Raw genomic sequence first — 23,553 nt, forward strand, 5'->3', positions numbered from 1 at the left:
AGTTATTTCATTCTTTGTACTTAGATCCTCAGTGTTTAGCTCTGTACTTGATTTATAGTAAGTAGACTTTTAGTAAACACTCACTGATTGGTTTGGAAAAGCACAAGTGAAAGGGGTAATGAGAAAACACCCACAGACACAGAATTCAGAAGGCCGAGGGCTCTGACTAGAGGAAAGAGACCTGGTACCCTACCCAGTAGTGAGAGAGTAGTAGGGCTTGTCATCCTACTAACTTACTCCTTTGCTTAAGACCTTATAGGGTGGATGGATTATTACTTCCATGGAACTAGTTTAGGAGTTTAAACAACAATCTAATGAATTGTTAGAAGGGAGGGTATAGTTTAATTGGAGGCAGCTTGGAATTGGGAAGATCCAGGCATTAGGATATGTATATACTAGTGATGCAAAGAATGAAATATTCCTGTTTACAAAGAACTTCCATTCTAGTGGGGGAGACAGTAAGTATTTAGATACTTATGTAGGGAATAAACATAAAGAAGATGAATTTGGTTTTGGGTTATGGAATTCAAGAACATTTATATAAAAGGGAGAAATAAACTCCACTGATACAGGGATGCCACTTAAATAAGTTTCAGAGTTCTCTCAAGGTATGAAGTTTTATTCATTTCTCCAGAGAGACAGACCTCAATCAATTACAGAGACTGAGGAAAAGGGAGAAATTCCCCCACCCCCACCCCCCACTGACCCATCCTCATTAATGAGGAATGTGGTCTTCACAATCTAAACTCATAAATTAATCTAAGGAAAAAAGCATATAATTCAAACCAAAACAGGATTATCTCTTCAGCCCCAGGAATTGAATGGTCATCTGGACTTCTACAGATAAGACAGGGTCAGTTGACTCTTCACCAATATCCCAGAAGTTGCTTGTCAAGGGAGGAGGGGCACATAGTTCAACTATTTTTCTAATCTATAATATTCTACTGTAGGACTCTCAGACTTTATCCCACTCAACTGGAATCATAGCTTTCAACCTTTGCAGTAAAATTGAGGAATTTGTACTATTTTGCTGGGTCAATTTTCAGTTTCTTTAAATTCAGGTGTAATTTTCTTTTTCAGAATATGGTCAAACAGAAAGCCTTGAGAGTGTTAAAGCAGAAACGGATGTAAGTTATGCCATAATCTCCCTAAATCAAATTTGTTTTATAAAAAGAAAAATACTTTCTTCTGTTTTATGTTTTGGCTAACATTTTATGAGCATTCTCAATTTACATATACAATTATGTGAGGCAAATCACTTTATTACCTTATTTAGTTTCCCCATAAAATGAAGAGGTTGAACTAGAGCTAGTTGACCTTCTGACTTTGTTTCTATGACTGCAAGTACTATAAAGTACACAAAAATTAGTAACTCCCTAGTCTGGACCATTGTCTACATTGTACAAATCTTTCTGAGAATTTTCTCCATTTCTATCTTTTTTTTCCTCCAAGGCAGTGGGGTTAAGTGATTTGTCCAAGGTTACACAAGTAAATATCAAGTGTCTGAGTCTGAATTTGAACTCAGGTCCTCCTGACTTCCAAAACCTGTACTCTATCCACTTTAGCTACCCCAATTTTCCTCCATTTCAACTGCATATAATAGATACAGAATTCTCATACCTTCCTTATTTTGAGTGATATCAGTATTTTAATATATAATTAATTTTTAATTATCTGATTTAAATAGATAATGAAATTTGTAAAAAAAAATTCTCCTTCCTTATCTTCATGTTATTAGACATCTTTTGTGTATTCCCCTGCTTTTTTTATTTTAGTACCAAAGAATGGAAAAGAGAAATCAAATGCAAAATCAGTATTGTTCCTTGTTAGCCAATTTTATATAAAATTTCAAGGATGAAATTGATACAAGTAGTTGAAATAAAGATTGAGGATTATAATATAGTCTTCATTTTCCCATGCTGTCCTTGTCTACATTTAGCATAAACAGAAAAAAAGAAAAATACAAGAAATTTGTTTCATTGATTGAATTTAAGTGTTTGATAGTTTGAGATTGAGATTGTTTTGTTCACAGCTTACATGCAGGTTGTTATTTCAAAAGTTCATGTTTAGATGATTGAAACTCATGACAGGTTTTCAATAGAAACTGTCTACAAAGAAATATCAGTGAGTTCTAGGATAGTCCACATATACCTATTTAATCTATGGCATAGCTGAACTTCACTGTGAAATCTACGTTTCTACCTTTATTTCTATAGGAAAAATGTGGTTTGAATTTAACTTAAAAAGAGCATGAATTGATGGCAGCATAGCGTAGTTCAGCAGTTGTCAAAGTATAGTCTGAATACCCCTAGGACACTGAGGAAATTTGTTAGGACAGGACTTTTCATAGTAACATGAGACCACAATAATAGACAATTTAATTTTTAATACAGTAAATATTGATAGTTGTAACTCACATACACAAAAACACTGAGGTTTTCAGTACATTTTTTAAAAGTGGAATGGGATCCTGAGACCAGAAAATTTGAAAATTTCTAGCATAGACAATGCTAGATCACTTATCTGCCATAGTTATATGATCATAGACAGGCAAGCTATTTAATTTCTCTGACTCAGTATGTTCATCTTTTAAATGGGAATAATAAATAGTAAAAATAAACTACTTCACTGTATGTGGGGCTAATTTATGTAATTTTAAGCACTATGTAAATTATAGAAATATCCATTATTATTATTATTTGTTGTTATCCCTTTAGGTCTCTCCTCTTCCCCCCCCCCATAAAAGAAAAATTCTAGTGCCAAATTCCCCCTTACATTATACTACAGTAGAGACTCTCTTTGTTCATCCCTTATTCCCCCATCTGTCTCAGCTACTGCAGAGACTCTGGTAAGGGTGGAAAAGGGCATAATGGTGGATAGTTTCAAGAGGTGTAATGAGATGCCACAGTGGATAGAGCCAAAAGACCTGAGTTCTTAAATCCAACCTCATCTACTTACTAGCTGTGTGATCCTGGACAAATCACATAACTTCTGTTTGCTTCCATTTCCTCATCTGTAAAATGGGAATTATAATAATATCTTCCTCCCAGGGTGGTTAGGAGAATCAAATAAGATAATCATAAAGTGCCTGACACCTAGAAAGATGTTATTGTTGTTGTTGTTATTATTATTATTATTAGAGTGAGGATTGATGGATATAGGTAGGGGATTTTAGCAGTTGAACATGAGTTCCAAGGAAGGACAGTTGCTCCTTGGACGAAAGAAATAGAGATTAGGAAAAATCCTAAAGCAGTTTTCCCATTAGGTATGAGAGAAGTAGGGTAAGAACTTAAGCAAGGCAAGGGTAACATCACTTTTCTCAGATGATAGCTGTTGCAGAAATAGGAGCAAAGTTTCCTTAGGATCCAGGGCAGGATTAGAGAAAAGTAGGATTGACCTTGGAGGTAAAGATTATGGATTTGATGAATTGTGATCATTTGATATGTCTGATAAGACAGGATCCTTGGGCAGTTGTGGAAATTCTGCAGAACAAGCTTTGCTGAATCTTAGTGAATAACCAGACAACCGGTGATTTATATTTTTCAGCTTTGAGGATAGCTGCCTTCAGCAGCATTCATTATAGTTTTTTTTTTCTGTGCACCTCAATATTGACTCATGTTTAACATTCTCCTTTGAATGTGAATAGGTATGAACAACAACGGGACAATCTTTCACAACAGTCTTTTAATATGGAACAAGCAAATTATACTATCCAGTCATTGAAAGACACCAAAACAACGGTAATGAATAAAATCATGTTTTTTAAACTTTAAAATCTATCAGAACCATAACATGTACTTAATTTTTTTTAACCTTTCTAGGTGGATGCTATGAAATTAGGTGTAAAAGAAATGAAGAAAGCATACAAGCAAGTCAAAATTGACCAAATTGAGGTGAGACCATAATATTTTTTTTTCCTTTTTTTTTTTAAGTTTTTGCAAGGCAAGTGCTGGGATTAAGTAGCTTGCCCAAGGCCACACAGCTAGGTAATTATTAGGTGTCTGAGACCGGATTTGAGCCCAGGTACTCTTGACTCCAGGGCCAGTGCTTTATCCACTGCACCACCTAGCCGCCCCAAGAGACCATAATATTTTCTGTCAGAACAACACCAGCTGGTGTTAAATCTTTGTTTTTAATAACTTTATATTTTTAATAAATCACTAAAATGGAATTTTATTCCAGAAGGCATTAGGGAATTATATTAATTCAAATTGCTCTCAACCTTTTTCAGTTAAAAATTCAGTTTTTAACTTCATTATCAAAGCAGCCATTTGTAAAAAAAACTGTGTTCCTTAACTGGAAGGATTTGGGACTTCCTTTCTGGTACTATAGAAATCTGTCAGTTGTTGTTGAGTTTTGTCTTGTTTTATTTTGGTTTTGTGTCCTTGCTTATCTATAAGATTTTTAAAAGTGGTAAGACTAATAGGGTCTTAGCCTCCAGTACTCTCACTCTATAGAGATTTAGGTCTTGCTGTATCTTTCAGAAAAGGGCATTCACTCTTTATTTTTTCTAAGTTTTATAGATTCCCTCCTTAAGAATATTTCTTGGGTCAGCTAGGTGGCGCAGTGGATAGAGCACTGGCCCTGGAGTCAGGAAGCCCTGAGCTCAAATTCAACCTCAGACACTTAATAATTGCCCATTGCCTTAAATTTTTTTTAACACATTTTTTTAGGGGTTTTTTTTTTGTAAGGCAAACGGGGTTAAGTGGCTTGCCCAAGGCCACACAGCTAGGTAATTATTAAGTGCCTGAGGCCGGATTTGAACCCAGGTACTCCTGACTCCAGGGCCGGTGCTCTATCCACTGCGCCACCTAGCCACCCCTATTTTATTTTTATTAAAGATATTATTTGAGTTTTACAGTTTTTCCCCCAATCTTACTTCCCTCCCCCCACCCCCCGGAAAGCAATCTGTCAGTCTTTACTTTGTTTTCATGTTGTACCTTGATCCAAATTGGGTGTGATGAGAGAGAAATCATATCCTTAGAGAAGAGACAAGAAGTCTAAGAGGTAACAAGATCACACAATAAGATATCTGTGTTTTTCTAAATTGAAGGGAATAGTCCTTGAACTTTGTTCAAACTCCATAGCTCCTTATTTGGATACAGATGGCACTCTCCTTTCCATTGCCTTAAATGTAAAAAAAAAAATTTTTTTTAAGAATATTTTGGGATGGCTTGGTGGCGCAGTGGATAGAGCACCGGCCCTGGAGTCAGGAGTACCTGGGTTCAAATCCGGCCTCAGGCACTTAATAATTACCTAGCTGTGTGGCCTTGGGCAAGCCACTTAACCCCATTGCCTTGCAAAACAAAACAAAATAAAAAGAATATTTCTTCAAACTGTTCCCAAAGAAATCCTCTGCTTTTTTTGTTTTGTTTTGTTTTGTTTTTTGCAAGGCAGTGGGCTTAAGTGGCTTGCCCAAGGCCACACAGCTAGGTAATTATTAAGTGTCTGAGACCGGATTTGAACTCAGGTACTCCTGACTCCAGGGCCGGTGTTCTACCCACTGTGCCACCTAGCCACCCCCTCTGCTATCTTTCATGTAATTTTGTTTATCATTCTATACTTTATGTGTGCCATGTCCTTTCTGCCTTTCCTCTGACTTGTAAATAACAAATGTCCAATGTCTGTTTCTTTCTCACCAATTTATTCATTTGTCTGCCTCTTATGTCTACCTGCCTTACTTCCTTTTTCCTATACCATCTGCCCTGCTGTCTTATGCTCATGCCTTTCTTTTCCTCAATCTAAATATCTCTATAGGCCTATTAGTTGTGTTTCGCCTGGTTTTTCTGTCTTCTGTTATTTTTTTCACTCTTTTTTGAATCTCAATTTCTTTGTCCTATTTTTGTTATGTTGTTTTGAATCCCATTGCTCATTTTTGTCATTTTTCCTAAATTTTTCATTCTTCTAAAACTTCCTTTGGTCTTTTTTTTATGTATGTCTTTATATGTTTTTATTTTTCCTTTACTTTTTTCTGTACACATATAATTCATTTCTTCTTGATCCTCTAAATTTGTTTATATTTTTTCAGTGTATTTGTTTGTCTTGGCTTATTTTTATCCCTTTTTATGTTCTTTGCCAATTCTTTATGTATTAGAGCTGGTGAGATAGCAGCACCATATAGCTACTGATAGTTTTCTTTTAGTATGAAAGCTATTACTAGTTGTTTGTATTTTTTGGAAGAGCTTCTCTCTAGCTTTCTTTTACTTTCTTTGTCCAGTTCTCTTCTTGTTCTTAGTCTTTGCCTACTCTGTTTCTCTTTGTTATTAACTATCACTTTTATTCTCTATTTCTTTTACTTTGATGTAAGCTAATTTTTTTAGTAGACTTATGTTCAATAAAGTAGTACTTAGAAATGCAGAAATGTGCCTCTAAGCAATTTCTCTCTTTTAACTTGATATATATTTCTACCTTTTTTTGCACTGAAAAAAAATCATCCACATTTTGGACTAGAAAGAAACTTTGAAATGCTTTATATTACATCTCCAAAGGAATAAACTGGCATCAGTTTAACTGGATATGTCAAAACAAGAAAAGGGAAAGGGGTTATGGGTACTCTGAAGTAGCCTAAAGGTTGTATGCCATTCTTTTGGACTTAAGTTTATCATTACTACTAATAATCTTCAGCAACTCTTAATTTCTTGGTCAGGTTAAAAATAGTCCTGAATGCAGTAGTTCTTACCTTTCCTGGGCTTCTTTCCATTTGTCTAGTTAATATAGTTATTCTTAATCTGTAAACTGTGACAGCTTTCAAGTGTCACCTGGACCAGAACCAGTCCTTAACCTGTAGGTGGCGTGAGTCAAACAAAGCAGACTAGAGACAGTCAGGAATCAAATAGAAGTTTAATTTCAGAGTGAGGAAAAATGCTTGAAATTGGAAGACCACCTTCCTGAGAAGTAGGGTTTGCCATTTTGGGGCTTGATTAAGGCTTCTAAGCCTGAAAACCAAAAAAAAGGCAGACCCACAATACAATCATTTTTGGTCTTGAAAAAACAGTTTCCATGGTTGGCATTGTTGGGCATAATAAAGGCCCTCTTGGATCCTATGGGAACAGTCCCTGAGTTAATTAGAATGATTGAGCCCTGGGATTGTTTCAAATGTAGCATGACAGAAACAGGAATATAGCCCTGATTATTTATACTTAGCAGTTGTAGTACAGTAAGTAATTCAGCACTTGTTAGCATGACAGGAGATTTTGATTGATTACTTTCTGCTGCAGCATATCAGTTGCTTTTGGCTCTCAGATCCCTAGAAAATTGATTATTATAAAAAATCACAAATCCCTCAGAATACCTGGTGCCTGTCAGAACAGTACATTTAAACAGAGGACAAGTATAAAGGATTGTTGTTATGTCAAGCTCAGGGCCTTCTTGCTGGCCTTGGCTCTGGAAAACAGAATGTCTCCACGGGATAAATTTGTTCTTTTTATTATTTGGTAACTGTTTGAATATAATAGATTTCTTTTGTAATCTTATATATTTTATTTTATTCATTTATTTTTTTTTCAAGGCAAATGGGGTTAAGTGGCTTGCCCAAGGCCACACAGCTAGGTAGTTATTAAGTTTCTGAGGCCAGATTTGAACTCAGGTACTCCTGACTCCAGGGCTGGTGCTCTATCCACTGTACCACCTAGCTGCCCCCTTATTTTATTCATTTAAAGAAATTATTTGGAAATAGGGTGAATAGCACAAAAAAGATTAAGATGTTTGACCTAATAAGAGCTTCTCTTTCTGTCTTTTCTCAGTATTATCCAGCAGAGCTTCCCCTTCTCCTTTGCCCTGTGGAACCCAACTAATTTCCTTATGCCTCCTTTTGGTGATTATTCAGATCATGCTTTCATCCATTAACTTAGATAATCAAGGTTTGCCAGCAGAAGTGCTTACTTAATTTATATCTTTAATCTGAGTCTCCTCTTTAAAGCTTGTGGAGGACACAAGTTTAACTGAAAAAATTAGTATATTTACTCACACAGATTCTCCCATTTTAAGTAGCTCGTTGTTACTAAAAACAGGCAGGAATTATGTGCTGCATTGTTAATTGCTCTTTAAGTGTTCTTTTTTATTTTCTACTAACACTTTTTTCTGGAGCTTTGCTTTATTCCTTGTCTTCCCATTAAATTTTCTCTGCCTTCACCATATAACTTCTCCTGTTGCTGCTAACAACCAGAAAACCTAGAAGACAAATTTGGTCATTTTCTCAAAACTGAAGGGAGAAGGTACAGGAAAAAAAAGTAATATATAAGTATGTATGTATGTGTGTATATATATATATATATATATATATATATATATATATATATATATATATAATTAAATGCTTTTTTAAAAAATTCATTTAGGATATACAGGATCAATTGGAAGATATGATGGAAGATGCAAATGAAATCCAAGAGGCCCTGAGCCGCAGTTATGGAACACCAGATATTGATGAAGATGACTTAGAGGCAGGTGAGTAATAGAGAACTGGTTGTTTTTGGTCTTTTCCATTTAGTGCTTGAGGCTGCCAGTTTTTCCACGTGAAAAGGCAAAAAATATGAAATAATTCAAGGGAAGGAGAATATGAAATAGAAATGTCAGGCATTTGAGTTATCTTTTCCATTTAGCAATTATCTCATTAAATGAAATTCAGGAGGAAAAATTAGGGAAGCACATGTTCCTGAGAACCTTCTGGGTTAGTCCTTTCCTGCCTTATTTGAAAGGACAGACTTTCTTTTTTTCTATATCTATTTGTTCAGTTCCTTTAGAATCAGTAAAGCAGAATTTTAAAAAAGAAATGTTATGGAGAGAGGCCAGGATGATGACCACTCTCAGTCAGAGGAATCCCTGTATTACACAAGTAATAAGATATTGTGAAATTCTTGTGCCCCCCCAACTTTTTTTTTTAAATAAAATGTTTTTTCCTTTTATTTATTTGGATTCCTTTACCATTCTATTTCATACCTCATTGTTTCTCCTAATCTGTTTCTCTTTTTCCCCATTTATTTATTTTATTTATTCAAAACATTGTTACTGATGAAGAGGTAACCAATTGAAGAAATTTTAAAATGTTTTTAGGGTGGTCTAGTTTCAGATATGATTATGACAAATTCATGACAGTATCAGCTCTTACCCTCATGTTTGCTGTCCTCATCTCCATAGCTTGGATATGAAATGGAGTTCAGTGTTAATGTAAAGCCAGCTCAGAGGCTTAACTATTTGACATCATCATGGCAGAAGGAACAAATTAGTTATAGATCATATTTCTCTGACCAAGGGCTGCTAGGTGGTGTAGTGGATAAAGCACCGACTGGCCTTGGAGTCAGGAGTACCTGGGTTCAAATCCAGTCTCAGACACTTAATAATTACCTAGCCATGTGGCCTTGGGTAAGCCACTTAACCCCATTTGCCTTGCAAAAAAAAAAAAAAAGAAAGTCCATATTTCTCTGACCAATATTTCCTCAACTACATTACTGCATCACTATGGGGGGCATAGAGTAATGGAAAGAATACTGCACCTGAAGGAAGGAGATCTTTGGATTTGAATGTCAGTTCTCACATTAGCTGTGTGACTGTTGGTCATGCCTCTCTAAGCTTCAGTTTCCTTACTATATAAAATGGGGATGATGATAATAATAGTACTTATGTTCCCTGTTTAATAGGGTTATATGAAGAAACTATTTGATAAAAGTCAAATCTCTATACAAATAAAATTTATAATAATCATGATTGTTGTTTCTTTTACTTCAAAATTGATAATTTTGCATTTAACTGAGGTGTTCCCCTTCCTGTCCATTTTGTCCTACTTAAACTTTTTAATCCAACTCATTTTGCTACCAGGAAATATAAAACTATTCTTTTGAGTTGAATTTTATTTAATCATTTTTGTATTCAAGTTGTTCAAGTCTTCTTCTACTCTCACTTTTTAATTCATTAAAAAATGAAGGAGAAGGTATTAAGTCAATGCATTTGGAATTTTACAATTTTGAAAATTGTTAACAGACTTTGGTACTGAAGAGATTAAGGTTTCATTTCCATATTGACATAGAATAATAAGCTGAGGAAAGAAGTTTATATTTTACTATTTAAGCTAGGGAGGATGAGGAAAAGACTATAATGTGGAATAATGTATAACTAGGAGAACAAACTAATTTACACTTGACTGTAAGGATTTTGAGTCTACTGCATGTGGAACAAACTAATTTACACATGACCTTAAGGAATCCAGACTTATGAGATGAAGGACAAGTTGATTTGCAATTGATTGTGAACAAAAGGAAACCATCTTAAATAGTAAAAAGTTAAATAAATCAAAAAACAAAAAAATCTTAAAGGTATAAAGATTTTTAGAAGAGAACTTAGAAAGTAAACAAAAGTTCTTTTCAATAACCCTAAGGAAGATTTAGGGAAAATAAAATTAGTTTAGAAGGGAATAATGGAGTCTATGTGGGAAGAATGGGAAAGTAAATTAGGCCTGGTAGTATAGAGTTACAATCTCTGGACTACCCAGCCAATGGGGAAACAGGGGAAGGACTTGAGTTCCAGACAGGGATTGAGAGTCTGCCTGCTCCAAAGGTGTGCTTATCTTTTGATAGACTCCCACTCTTGCCAGAACATAAATTTTTTCCTGATTTCACTAGTGAATCTGTGGTCTTTTAGGTAAGAAATAACTTCTTTCTAAAATTGTTTCTAATAAAGGGACTGCAAAGTTGAAGTAACAAACAGAATTTTATTCTCTCTCCTTTTTTTATTTTCTAAGGCAATGGGGTTAAGTGGCTTGCCCAAGGCCACACAGCTAGGTAATTATTAAGTGCCTGAGACTGGATTTGAACTCAGGTACTCCTGACTCCAGGGCCAGTGCTTTATCCACTGGGCCACCTAGCCGCCCCTCTGAATGTATATTCTGTTGTCTCCTATAGTTTAAGTTTTATGATCTCCCACAGCTAGTTGTGGTCATTAATAGAATGGTCTCCATCTACAGATTAATGGCAAATCCCAGAGAATAAAACTTTTTATCTAACAGATATTTTCTGTTGTTTTACTTTAACCCTATATAAGATTTTGTTTTTAAAGGTTAACAACCTTAAGGTGCACATTTCATATAATCTTTGGTTTCAAGATTGTCAAAAAAAAGCAATCCATTGAATACTGTTTCTACTCTATATAACACTGGATCAGTTGTTATTCTTTTTATTTTTTAGGTTTTTTAGGTTTTTTAGGTTTTTGCAAGGCAAATGGGGTTAAGTGGCTTGCCCAAGGACACACAGCTAGGTAATTATTAAGTGTCTGAGACCGGATTTGAACCCAGGTACTCCTGACTCCAAGGCCGGTGCTTTATCCACTACGCCACCTAGCTGCCCCTCAGTTGTTATTCTTTAGAACAATTTTTAGATTTGAATCCAAAGAAGAAAAAAGATCCCATATATATCTATAGATCTACACAGATATAGATAGGTATATTATAAAGAAAATAGGATAGCAGATCTCAAACTTTTTGGTCTTAGAACCTGCTTTACATACTTTTTTTTTTTAGGTTTTTTTTTAAGGGTTAAGTGGCTTGACCAAGGCCACATGGGTAATTATTAAATGTCTGAGGCCAGATTTGAACTCAGGTACTCCTGACTCTAGGGCTGGTGCTCTATCCACTGCGCCACCTAGCCGCCGCCCCTCCTAGCCACTGCCCCTCCTTTACATTCTTAAAAATTATTAGGGAACATTTCCCCCCAAGTGTTTTTATTTATGTGTTATATTCATTGATATTTACTATATTAGCAATTAAAATATCTTAGTATTATTATGAAAATAGGTTTGACCTTGCAGACCCTTTGAGGAGTTCCCAGACCAAACTCTAAGAAATTTCAGTCTGAGCTAAACCCATTTTTATGGATGAGGAAGCTAAGACCATTGTGGAAAAGTGAAGAGTGCACACAGAAAATGAGTTGCAGAGGCAAGACTTAATCCATCAAGTCCTCTTTTTCAAAGCAAAATGTTGGCTTCTCCATGGTTTTGTGATTTTTTTCCTCTACTAAGAAAATAGGTTCAACAAATTAATTAACGTATATGAATCAAAGGAATTGCTTTCTTGGCATTTTGGGTGTCTTGATTTCTCAAATATATTCTTACTAGAAAATTGACTAGTTAATACAGAGTTCACTGATTTTCTTTCAGAATTGGATGCACTTGGAGATGAGCTCTTAGCTGATGAAGACAGCTCTTACTTAGACGAAGCAGCATCTGCACCTGCAATTCCTGAAGGTGTTCCCAGTGATGCAAAAAACAAGGTGGGAAGATTATTTTTTAATAGGAAAATAAGGTTTTATTCTTGACATTCAGCCATGAGAATGTGAAAGTCACTCATGAAGTATTAAGGTGAAAAGAAGTGTAACAGTCTTTATTCCTTTAAGCTCAGGTTCAACTTAATCAAATTTTCCTGCAGTGAAGTATAAATGTAGTCCAACAGATGACAGCACACTGATACAGAAGTACTCCTATCCAGTAAACATCACAGTCCATGTTATCATGATGATTTTGTTTTATAAGTTAACATAAAAGAGATGTCAATCTTTGACATCCATTTTTATATTTTTCTCCCATCTATTGATAGAATTTTTTTTTAATTATGATTTATTTTGTTAATTATTTCCCCAATCTTAACTTTTTAGGGTTTTTTTTGCAAGGCAATAGGGTTAAGTGGCTTGCCCAAGGCCACACAGCTAGGTAATTATTAAGTGTCTGAAGCGGAATTTGAACTCAGGTACTCCTGACTCCAGGGCTGGTGCTATATCCACTGTGCCACCTAGCTGCCCCCAATCTTAACTTTTTAAAAAAATTTTTGATTAAGGCAACGGGGTTAAGTGACTTGCCCACAGTCGCATAGCTAGGCAATTATTAAGCATCTGAGTTCACATTTGAACTCAGGTCCTCCTGACTCCAGGGCCAGTGCTCTATCTACTATGCCACCTAGCTTCCCTATTATTTCCTCAATCTTGCATCATATTTGTTATTAATTGCAAATTATTTACATAGGAACATAGAATTAGGAGTTAAAAGAGCCATTAGGTACTCCCTCATTTTATAGGTGAGGAAATAGATCTGGAAGGTTTAAGTGAGTTTCTCAAGGTCATACAGGTAATAAATAAAAGAATCAGACTTGAATCTAGGTAATTTCTTATCAAATCAATGCCCCTTTCCACCATTCATTATGTTGCTTCTCTTTTTATATCAGTCAGTTACTTGAATAGTGAAGGGATTGCACTAATGTATAAATGAATTCCATATTAATTTGTTATTTGTGTGTGAAATTTAAAAAACTTACTGGCTTTGTTCTATATTGAAGGATCCAAGGCATCATCAGTGAGGTGGTAAGAATTGAGGAGGTGGTAGGGCATAAGAGGGAACTAATATCATATTATGAGTTTTTTTCTCCAAGGGAGAGAGCCAGAGCCATAAGGTTAGAAGGAATGATTATTAGTCTTCAAAAATATCTCCTATCCTCATAGAATGAACTGGGGGGGGGGGGGCGGTTATGACTTTTATAGGTCTAAATGTCTAATTCTTAACAAGGAAGAAGAAACTGTATCCTAGATTTTTCTAGGACCTGAAGCTTCCTCTGTTCTGGCACATGGGTATCACATGCTGCCCTTCCTCCTGACCTTTCCCTTTTTTTTGGCTTTGTATGCAAGTTGAGTCACTGGAATCTGTACTCATCATTAATAGAAGTATTACAACATGTCATTCTCTACATAGTTGATTTTTTTATTTGGGTTTTTTTTTTTGGCAAGGTAATAGGATTAAATGACTTGCCCAAGGTCACATAGCTAGGTAATTATTAAGTGTCTGAGTACAGATTTGAACTCAGGTCCTCCTGACTCCAGGACCAGTGCTCTATCTACTGTGCTACCTGGCTGCCCCACACTTTAGTGTGTTAATGAAGGTAGTTTCAATTTAAATGATGTAAATCAAAGTGATTCAAGAAAGGAATATGCTTCACTTTAAAGTGAAGTATTATGTATGTGTGTATACCTAATATCATACCCTCTTTTTTCAACTGTAACTTCCATATTTTTTGCTGCTTTCTTTTTTTCCTCTTTTCATCTTTGATATTAAGAGATCTTTTCCCCCCTACAGGATGGTGTCCTGGTGGATGAATTTGGACTGCCACAGATTCCAGCTACATAGAGCTATGTCTTTCAGTCTTTCATGTATAATAAACACAAATTATAGAAAACTGGGAAATATTTTGCCTTTCCAATGTCACATTATCAATTAGCATATTCTTGTTCCTTTCCCTGAAAAAAGTTTAGTACACTAATTTTTTTTTCATGTAGAACACTGATTCATTTAATAGAAACTTTATTTCAGATTTTAAAATTCTTTTTCTTATAAAAGGAAAATTTGTAAAGTATTGGAGGTTGTATAGGATTCTGTTTTCATTTATTTATATTATATTTTGGAAATAATTAAAACCAAGGTTATATGATTTAAATTCTTTAAATTCCTGTTAGCTTGATAAAGAAGTAATGTGTTTATAAGTCCTATTTACTTATCAAGATTATTAAACTATTTTGGACCATTCTTGTAATTCTTAAAATAGTTCAAATATCATTATGGAATCAGACACTAATTTAAAATGTCTTCAATTAATATGTGGGTTTTGTTGTGTCTTCATGTCAGTGAATCATCACTATCTTAAATTGGTTTTCTTCCTATGCTTTTTGTCTTAAATCTGGACATAGTTTTAATTACGAGATTTCCTCAATATTATAGCTGAGTTGTAATCATTAATGAAATTATATCCTAACATTTAAATGTATTTGTACTCAATAAATATTTTTCAAAAGGATATAATTTAATAACATTTCCTTCAACCTTAAAGGCTCCACTAAAAACCCAGATTTGCCAATGACTGTGTTGTGGACAGTGACAGTGTAGAAAATGCACTGCATTGGGTGCCAGAAGACCTGGACCCTAGGTCTGTATCTCTCTCCTGACTAATTGGATGACTTAGGATTAGTCATTTTATTTATCTGGGCCTTAGTCATCTTATCCGTAACATAGAAGTAACATTTTCTTGCCTGTCTTACAGGATTATGGGAAAGATTAAATGAATTAAAATATGATTGTTGGATTTTGAGCTAGAAAGAATCTTAAGAGATTTGTAGTTTAAGCCCATCATCATTTTGCAGATGACAAAACTGAGGCCTCGAGCAGTGAAGTGATTTGTCCAAGATCTCACAGCTAGTAAGCAGAACTGGGATTCAGATCTGAGTCTTCTAACCATAAATCCAGTGTTTTTTCCACTATTCTGTGCAACTTCATATGTATTCAATAACATATGGATACACTCTTTGTAAAGTACTATACATGCATAATGTTTTTACCACATTATAGGTGCTCAATAAATATTTGTTGGATAAATATTGTTGGTGAGAATTGCATGTATTATTTATCGTTGAGATAATCATTGTGATTTTTTACTCTTTACCTTGTTGTCAGTGTTATCTTGTTACATTGCATTAATCTCATCTTTGTTAGCTTATTCCTGTTGCTGAGTAATAGAATGGAGGGCAGCAAAAAATGACATTTTAGTCTTCTGGGACTATATTTTGGAAAAGTAACTCTGGTACAACATCTATAACTAGAAGATATGTATCCAATTTTCTTATTCAATTTTTTACTGTTTCAAGGTAGGTATTGTGTTCTGAAAGCCTTGAACAAGCAATGATTTTTCAGACTACCTTGCACATAAGTGGAACCAACTAAAATAGAATTAGTTGACTTAGAAAACCCAAATTAACATCATCCATGTTGTGTTGTATTTTTATTTGTTTTGTTAAACATTTCTCAATAACTTTTTTTTTTTTTGGTAAGGCAATGGGGTTAAGTGGCTTGCCCAAAGCCACACAGCTAGGTGTTATTAAGTGTTTGAGGCCACATTTGAACTCAAGTACTCCTGACTCCAGGGCCAGTGCTTTATCCACTGTGCCACCTAGCCACCCCTCTCAATAACTTTTTAGTCTCAAATGAGTCTAGTGGCAAGTTTGGCACCTCGGCTATGCATAAGCTAGAGGAGCCATAGAATTAAATTCAAAATGGTTATTTATTATTTATGTGCAATTCACTGTCTTAGGCAATTGAAGTATACAAAGAAGAATAAAGCTCCATATTTTTAAGTTACTTATATTAGTAGAGGGAACAGGCAAGTGTTATAATTAAAAAGCCAAATGTGACTGCCATAAAGTGTGGTGCAAATAAAAATACTTTAGAGATTCAGAGGGGACAATCCTTCCTAGTTTGGGAGAGGGCCAGGAAGGACTTGATGAAGGAGAGATCTCAGCATTAAGGTTGGGTCTTGAAAACTACCAAATAGCAGACACAGCAAAAGAACAGCTTAATCAATAGAAAGACTCAATAAGTCATAAAAGATTATCAAGAGAGAAGTCAGGAATAATACTTACAGTTTAAGCTATCCACCTAAACATGTGCAGTTATACATGAGTGATAAGATAAACTAGTAAGTTCAGGGCTGAAAGATAATTCTACCTCAGAGGTAATTCCTGAAAGGAAGAAGAATATCAAACACTGAAAAGAAATTGCTAGTCATTTTATCAAAAGGCAGCCAAGAAAATATCAGTAATTACCACCTTGTGGCTACTTTGCCATCTTTGTAAAGTCTTTTTTTTTCTTTTTTTTAGGTTTTTGCAAGGCAAACGGGGTTAAGTGGCTTGCTCAAGGCCACACAACTAGGTAATTATTAAATGTCTGAGACCAGATTTGAACCTAGGTACTCTTTGACTCCAGGACTGGTGCTTTATCCACTACTCCACCTAGCAGCCCCTTTGTAAAGTCTTTATGAATTTATACTCATAGTAAAATCATATTAGAGAAGAAAATAAGCAGATCTTCACATACAATATTTAGGACAGAATAACTAGGTGGCACAGTGGATAGAGCATTGGCCTTGGTGTCAGGATGATAGGAGTCCAAATCCAGCCTCAGACACTTGACTTCTAACTGATTGCCTCACATCCAGGGCCCTATCTAGTCCTGATTCCTACCTGCCTACTCCAGATGACTCTGGAGGAGAAAGTGAGGTTGGTGACTTGGCACAGCAACCCCTCACTCAAATACAATTCATGTGCTTGTCATGGCATCACTTCCCCGATGTGGTCTTCAAAAATGAAAGACAAACATCAGGAGCAGATCCTATCTTTATAGTAACAACTGACTGAAAGGTAATATATAAAATCAACTGCTTATTGATGACTTGTTAAAAAGTATTTGATTTTCAAAGTACCACTTTAAAAATTTTCCTCCAATAAAGTGACTTCCATCAATAAGAAAAAAACAATCACAAGATTCCTTGAAAACATTTTGAGCTTTTAATGTCAAGTGATATTAAACAGATTTTTGTTCACTAAAGGTATTTGTAAATTGTCATAGAAATTGTCCAGCTCAAAATCCAAATGGATAAAGGGTTCCCATTTAAAGGACAAGTCTTCCAGATGCTTCTCTTCACAGGCATCAGTGTAGATTGAGTCCAGTTCTGGCAAACCTCTGGGTCCTAAAGGAGACTAAAGTCCTAAAGGAGCTACTCTGCTTGGGGTCTCCAGCACTAGCATCACATGTATATGCTGGTGCCCTCTAGTGGCTTCCCCTCCCCTTCCATTTCCTTTTCTCTACCATTAGCCTTTAGACAGAAAGCTCCTTGAGGGCTTTCTTATGTGTATTTCCAACTCTTAGCACAGTCCCTGGCACATTAGGGAGGTGATGCCATGACAACCCGGATGTGTTGGATTTTAGTGTGATGTGCTAAGTCACCAGCCTCACTTTCTCCTCCAGAGCCATCTGGATCCAGTGGCTAGATATGAATCAGAACAACTGGAAATGGCTCTGAATGTGAGGTAATCAGGGTTAAGTGACTTGCCCAAGGTCACACAGCAAATAAGTGTCAAATATCTGAGCTTGGATTTGAACCCAGGTCCTCGACTCCAGGGCCAGTGTTCTATCCATTGCATCTTGCTGCCCCCTGGCACATTGCAGGTGCTTTATAAATGTTCATCAACTATGGTGACTCAGAAGATCTCAGCCTAATTATTCATGAGGGGTAAGTCTCATCACGAAGAATCAAAAAATAAGCATTTTTATTGGCAAGGCAATGGGGTTAAGTGACTTGCCCAAGGTCACTCAGCTAAGGAAGTGTGGCTGAATTTGAACTTAGGCCCTTAAGTACCCCCATGTGACAAGCACTGTGTTTGACCTGTTGGGAGAGAAAGCATGTACACTTAAAAATATACATGTGGTTCTTCTGTGAAGGAAATACCAGGAAAGGTCTCCTGGAAGAGATCTCGCTCTGAACTCAGCTTTGAAGGAAACTAGGAATTATAAAGAAATGAAGATGGAGAAGGAATGCATTCCAGGCATGAGGAACAGATGAATGTGTCATGAAGGGAACAGTAAGGTTCAGTTCATCTGGACAGAAGATTGTGTGAAGAAAAATAAAGTATAATGACTGGAAAAATAGTTTTTAAGCAAGGTTGTGAAAGGGAAAATTTGCCTCATTGCCTCTCAACTTGGGTGCTGCCTGTGGAGGAGATGGGCACTAAAGATGTTGGGGTTGTAAAATCAATGAAAATGCCTTGCAAACAAGGAAGGGGGAAGCAGGGAAGATAACCTGTGCAAAGACTGGGAGGCAGGAGATAAAAAGACATTTCTGAAGTGTCTGCTTTGTAACAAATTTTCTACTAGGCTCTGGGAATACAAAGGTAAAAATCCCTGCTCTCAAAGAGTTCTAGCCTAAGAAGGGAGAGAATACAAAGGGCAATTAGGTTGAGCCTTTGAGAACATGACTGATTATCAGTATCAGGATGTTGCTAGCAGTAGTTATTGCAATATAACAATGGGGGCAGCTAGGTGGCGCAGCGCAGTGAATGGAGCATTGGCCTTGGGAGTCGAGTGCCTGGGTTCAAATCCAACCTGAGACACTTAATAATTACCTAGCCGTGTGGCCTTGGGCAAGCCACTTAACCCCATTGCCTTAAAAAAAAATCTAAAAAAAATATAACAATGAAAGGGTATACTTTATGTAGAAGGCTGGAGTAAATAATATATATGAGCATACATAATGGATATCTGTTAATTTCCATCACTCTAAGGAGATAAACAACTGGGGAAAAGGGTTTTTTTCCCTCCTCTCTGCTAATAAATTCTTGATTTGTCTTGAAGACAAGTTCTTAAAGTTCTCCCATGTTCATAAGGTGGAAAAAGTGATTAAAAACTGCTACTCTGGATCCAATTTGGCTAATATGAAGGAGTAAGTAGTCAAAGTAGAAATAATGGAAATCTTAAGAAGAATTAACCATTCTACCATAGAACTCTTGAAAGATAGATGAAAACTAAATAGAGTTAAGGGATGAAAGATTTCAAAGGATCCTAGATTACCATGGCCTAAGGTTCTACAGGGGAAGATAGCCTAGAAGGGATGATATACTCTTAAGTATTGGAATTTTGGTGACAAACACAATTCTAGTGAGAAAAAAAGGGGACTGTCAAAATTTTTTTTAAATACATAGAAACAAGGACAGGTAAATGAAAAACACTGTTCTATAAGATACTGTCAAGGACAGAAAAAAGGACAGGGAAATGAAAATCAACTTATGGATCCTTTAAGAATAATGTCTGAAACACTAAAGCCCAGAATTAACTGAGGCTTAGAATAAGAAGAAAAAAGACAAATATATTTGAGTCTAGGAGAAGATTATAAAAGGGAGAGAACCACTGATCACCAATAAAGCAGAACTGCTTAATTCCTGTTTTGTTTTTTGTTTTTTAACCAAGAATGGTCTTCAGACAGGGAAGAACAAAACAAAAACAATTACAAAGAGTTGACATCTAAGAAAATTGAGATGCTAAGAAAGTATCTAGTTGTCTTCAAGTTACCACCAGACAAAATTAAAGAACTTAGAAGATATGATTGCTATCCCTGTCTTTATTTTTAGGTTTTTGTTATTGGTTTGTTTTTTTTGTCAAGGCAAACGGGGTTAAGTGGCTTGCCCAAGGCCACACGGCTAGGTAATTATGAAGTGTCTGAGACCAGATTTGAACCCAGGTACTCCTGACTCCAGGGACAGTGCTTTATCCACTACGGCCCCTATCCCTGTCTTTCAAAAAGAGAATGCTGAAGAACTAGAGAGAATGAGAAAATGAGGTGGATGAGAAAAAAAAGGTGGATGATTTTAATTTAACTTAAATTCGTAGCCAAAAAAAAAGCACATGCAATCCCAGTTTATAGTTACACAAGTGGTATTCTATATGAACCAAAAATTGATTTATTAATATAGTAATGCCATATTGTGATGACTGGAATCTTTTTATTGTTCAATGTTATAATTGATTACAGAATGGAGTTAAGTGGTCCAAATGCCCATAAAGCATATGAGCAAAGACACACAAATAGTACTTTTCCATGGATCTGCCCTATGTTAACTGTATCAGGCAGTTAATGCTCATAGCTAATTGGATAAAATAACTGACCAATTGTGGTGGTCTTCAGTCATTTCTCTTCTGCTACCTAGGTCAACCCAGACCCTTCTCTTGTTTCTAGTCCCAATAAACTTCCCCTACCCAAGCCTCATTCAAAACTGATAAGTGACCCCCCCAAAACCACCACATCTGGGACTGATTAGGAATGCTCCCTCTAACATCTGGCATTGATTATTTGTTCTCCAACTTCATTTTTGAGGTATACCACTTCACTACCTGAACCCTCTGAGTGTTTTCACCTTGACACATCTTCCTCCACCCTTCTGCTGGGTAAGATTCATACACCTGGGAAATGAATCTCTGTTGTACCAGCTTCCTGAGCACTCACTTCCATTAAGTTCCTGGAGCTAGGTCTTTGCTTTAACCCAAAATATGAGGCCAACTAAAGCACAGATCAATTTTTTTCTTTTTTGACTGATAAAGCAGAGAGAGGATTCCATAAATATAATGTATTTGGAGTTCTTCAATGGATAATGATAAAGTCTTTTAGTAATGTGGTATATCAGCTGGAGAAATCCAGGCTAAATAATTATATAATAAAGTGGAGTTTGAATGACCAAACCCAAGAGGTGTCCCAGTGTTCATGGGAGGGGGGTGGTAACCTGCGCATGACCCAAGTCCCTCATTGGAGATTTTGCCTTTTGGGGAGGGGTCTCTTTTGGGTGGTCTTCCAGGACCTATGCTCCCTGGCTACCACCAAAAACAGTGTAACCCAGATCAGGTTGAAGGTCAGGCCCTCAGGTGTGACCTAAATTAGATGTTAAAGGATGATTTCCTTTACAATGCAAACAAAAGTTTGTAACAAAAGTTTGTCTCCAACTGATCTCATCACCCCCTATACCCATATTTCTCTGTATCAATATGAGTCAACAATGTGATATGGAATCCAAAACTCATTCCAGATTGCAAGAATGGAAGTATAGTATCCAGAACAAGCAACCTATAAGGATTTATATGCACCTGGCACTATTCCAAGTGCTGGGGAATAGATTCAAGCATTGAAAGAGATCTGTGATCTCATCAATTTGAGAATTCCTTCAAATCCTTCATGCCTGTCATTCCTACATGATTCTTATCCTTCTTTAAATTCACTACAGGGGGCCATCAAATGTGCCAGAGGCCTTCCTCTCTGCTAACATTGAGAATACCAGTGGAGTACTCTGGCTGTCAACCCATCATCCTCCACCATGTAATCTTCCAAGACATTTTCTTTTACTAGCAATCATTTCCTTGATATTTTTTAGTCTTATTCTTCATAGAAGTTCCTCACTGTTATCATCTGGTCTCATCAAGTACTTCTCTTACCCTCTGTATGATATTTAATTCAAGATTTAATGAATCATAAAAACATGTGCTTTGCTTATTTTTTTAAAAAAGAATTCACACTTTCCTGATTAAAGTACACAGAAATCTCACATGAAGTCTTTTTAAAGCACCAGGCCTTTATCTCTTCCCTCTGTCCCTCATTATAGTCCAGATGGCAAATCTGAGTGAAGCTTGAGTATTCTGGTGAAAACATTAACAGTGTTATTTATGAACACTTTTTATAACATTTTACCACTTGTGGGTTTTATGCCTGGGCGATGGGAAACAACTTCTTTAAAGGAAACTTGGAAAACAATAAAAATTTCTTTATGAATATCTTTGCTCTGTCAGTAAAAGCTGAAGAGACTAACAAAGTTAAAAATAATGACACATTTGCATATGCCTAAAGTTTTCCGAGTTCTTGGCACTTGATCAGAATCTTCTCAATGTATAAATAATTCCATGTGTCACCATCATATAGCAATACTGGTAGAAGGTAGGGGAAAAGGATGCATTGAGATTGCATAACTTTTGTGTAGCTGGGTAATTGTTACCATGGGAAACTTGGTGCCATTAATGTATCTCTGCAGTCTCCAGAAGGTAGTCTAGCAGCCATCTCTGCTCCTTTTCAGCTTTGGGCTCAAGTTATTATCCATCTATGTGTATCTCCTGCTTCAACTATACCTACTGATGGGCAAGCATCATAAATTTTCCACAATTTTCCCTGTCATGAATTTGGCATTCTTCATCTACTTGATCTTTCCTATGTAGATGATCACTCTGTTTCTTGCCAAGGAGACTGCAATATTTCAGGGCTTGTGGCAGCCAGTACAATATTGCCCACAAACAGGGGCATTGTGAGGTTATCATCACATACAGAAAAGACACTCTTCAACTTTTAGTCTGTTCCATATCTATTCCATAATGGTGGCAAACATGATTGGAAATATTTTCTTGCTATATGCTTTGCCTGATGTTTATATTAATACCAGGAAGGCTTCTTTCTTATCCTGTGTCTTTCAAGGAATTTTGAGTGATATTGACGTGTGCCCAAGATACATTTTGTTAGGAAAGAGTATTTAAAGGCAGGGTTTTGTTAAATAATTCAAATATTTTATTAAATAAATCAAATATTTTATTACATTCAAATAAGTACAATGAGATTGAATATTCTCTATATCTTTCAGTTAATTTACAAATAACTTTGAGATCTGAAGCAAAAAGCAAGGCAACAAACATTTACTAAATGTTTACTACTCAGTGTGTGCTATATAAGTACAAATCAAAAAAGAAACAGTTCCTTCCCTCAAGAAGTTTACATTCAGGGGTGGCTAGGTGGTGCAGTGGATAGAGCACCGGCCTTGGAATCAGGAGTACCTGAGTTCAAATTTGACCTCAGATACTTAAAAATTACCTAGCTGTGTGGCCTTGGGCAAGCCACTTAACCCCATTGCCTTGCCAAAACCTAGAAGGAAAAAAAAAAGAACTTTACATTTTAATGGAGAAAACATACAAAAGGGAGCTGAATATAGTAGTAGAGAAGGAGGGAGAGGGGAGAAGTATCCACATAAGCACTTAATATCAAAGAGTCAGAAGCAGAGCTTAGAGAGGAGTGAAGGAAAATTGGCCTGGGACCTTCCAAAATGAAGGCCTCAAGAGGAAGTCACCCATGGGAGAAGTGACCAGCATATTGGAGATAGGCACTTTGGAAAGTTCCAGGCTGATATGGCATCT

General features: G+C 36.1%; 1 protein-coding gene across 3 annotated transcripts in view; it reads left to right on the plus strand.

Moving 5' to 3' along the window:
• The window catches only part of CHMP5 (charged multivesicular body protein 5), a 50,872-nt gene extending 35,464 nt beyond the window's left edge, over positions 1 to 15,408 (plus strand). For all 3 annotated transcript variants that reach the window (XM_074205868.1, XM_074205869.1, XM_074205867.1), the window contains exons 4-9: positions 1,081 to 1,127; positions 3,647 to 3,740; positions 3,822 to 3,893; positions 8,337 to 8,445; positions 12,142 to 12,254; positions 14,101 to 15,408. In XM_074205868.1, the coding sequence (XP_074061969.1) occupies positions 1,081 to 1,127; positions 3,647 to 3,740; positions 3,822 to 3,893; positions 8,337 to 8,445; positions 12,142 to 12,254; positions 14,101 to 14,151 (486 nt within the window). In that variant the 3' untranslated portion in view covers positions 14,152 to 15,408. The remainder of the gene's footprint in view (positions 1 to 1,080; positions 1,128 to 3,646; positions 3,741 to 3,821; positions 3,894 to 8,336; positions 8,446 to 12,141; positions 12,255 to 14,100) is intronic.
• The last annotated feature ends 8,145 nt before the right edge of the window (positions 15,409 to 23,553 follow it).

This window comes from Macrotis lagotis, chromosome X (genome assembly GCF_037893015.1).
Source record: "Macrotis lagotis isolate mMagLag1 chromosome X, bilby.v1.9.chrom.fasta, whole genome shotgun sequence".
Classification (NCBI taxonomy): domain Eukaryota; kingdom Metazoa; phylum Chordata; class Mammalia; order Peramelemorphia; family Peramelidae; genus Macrotis; species Macrotis lagotis.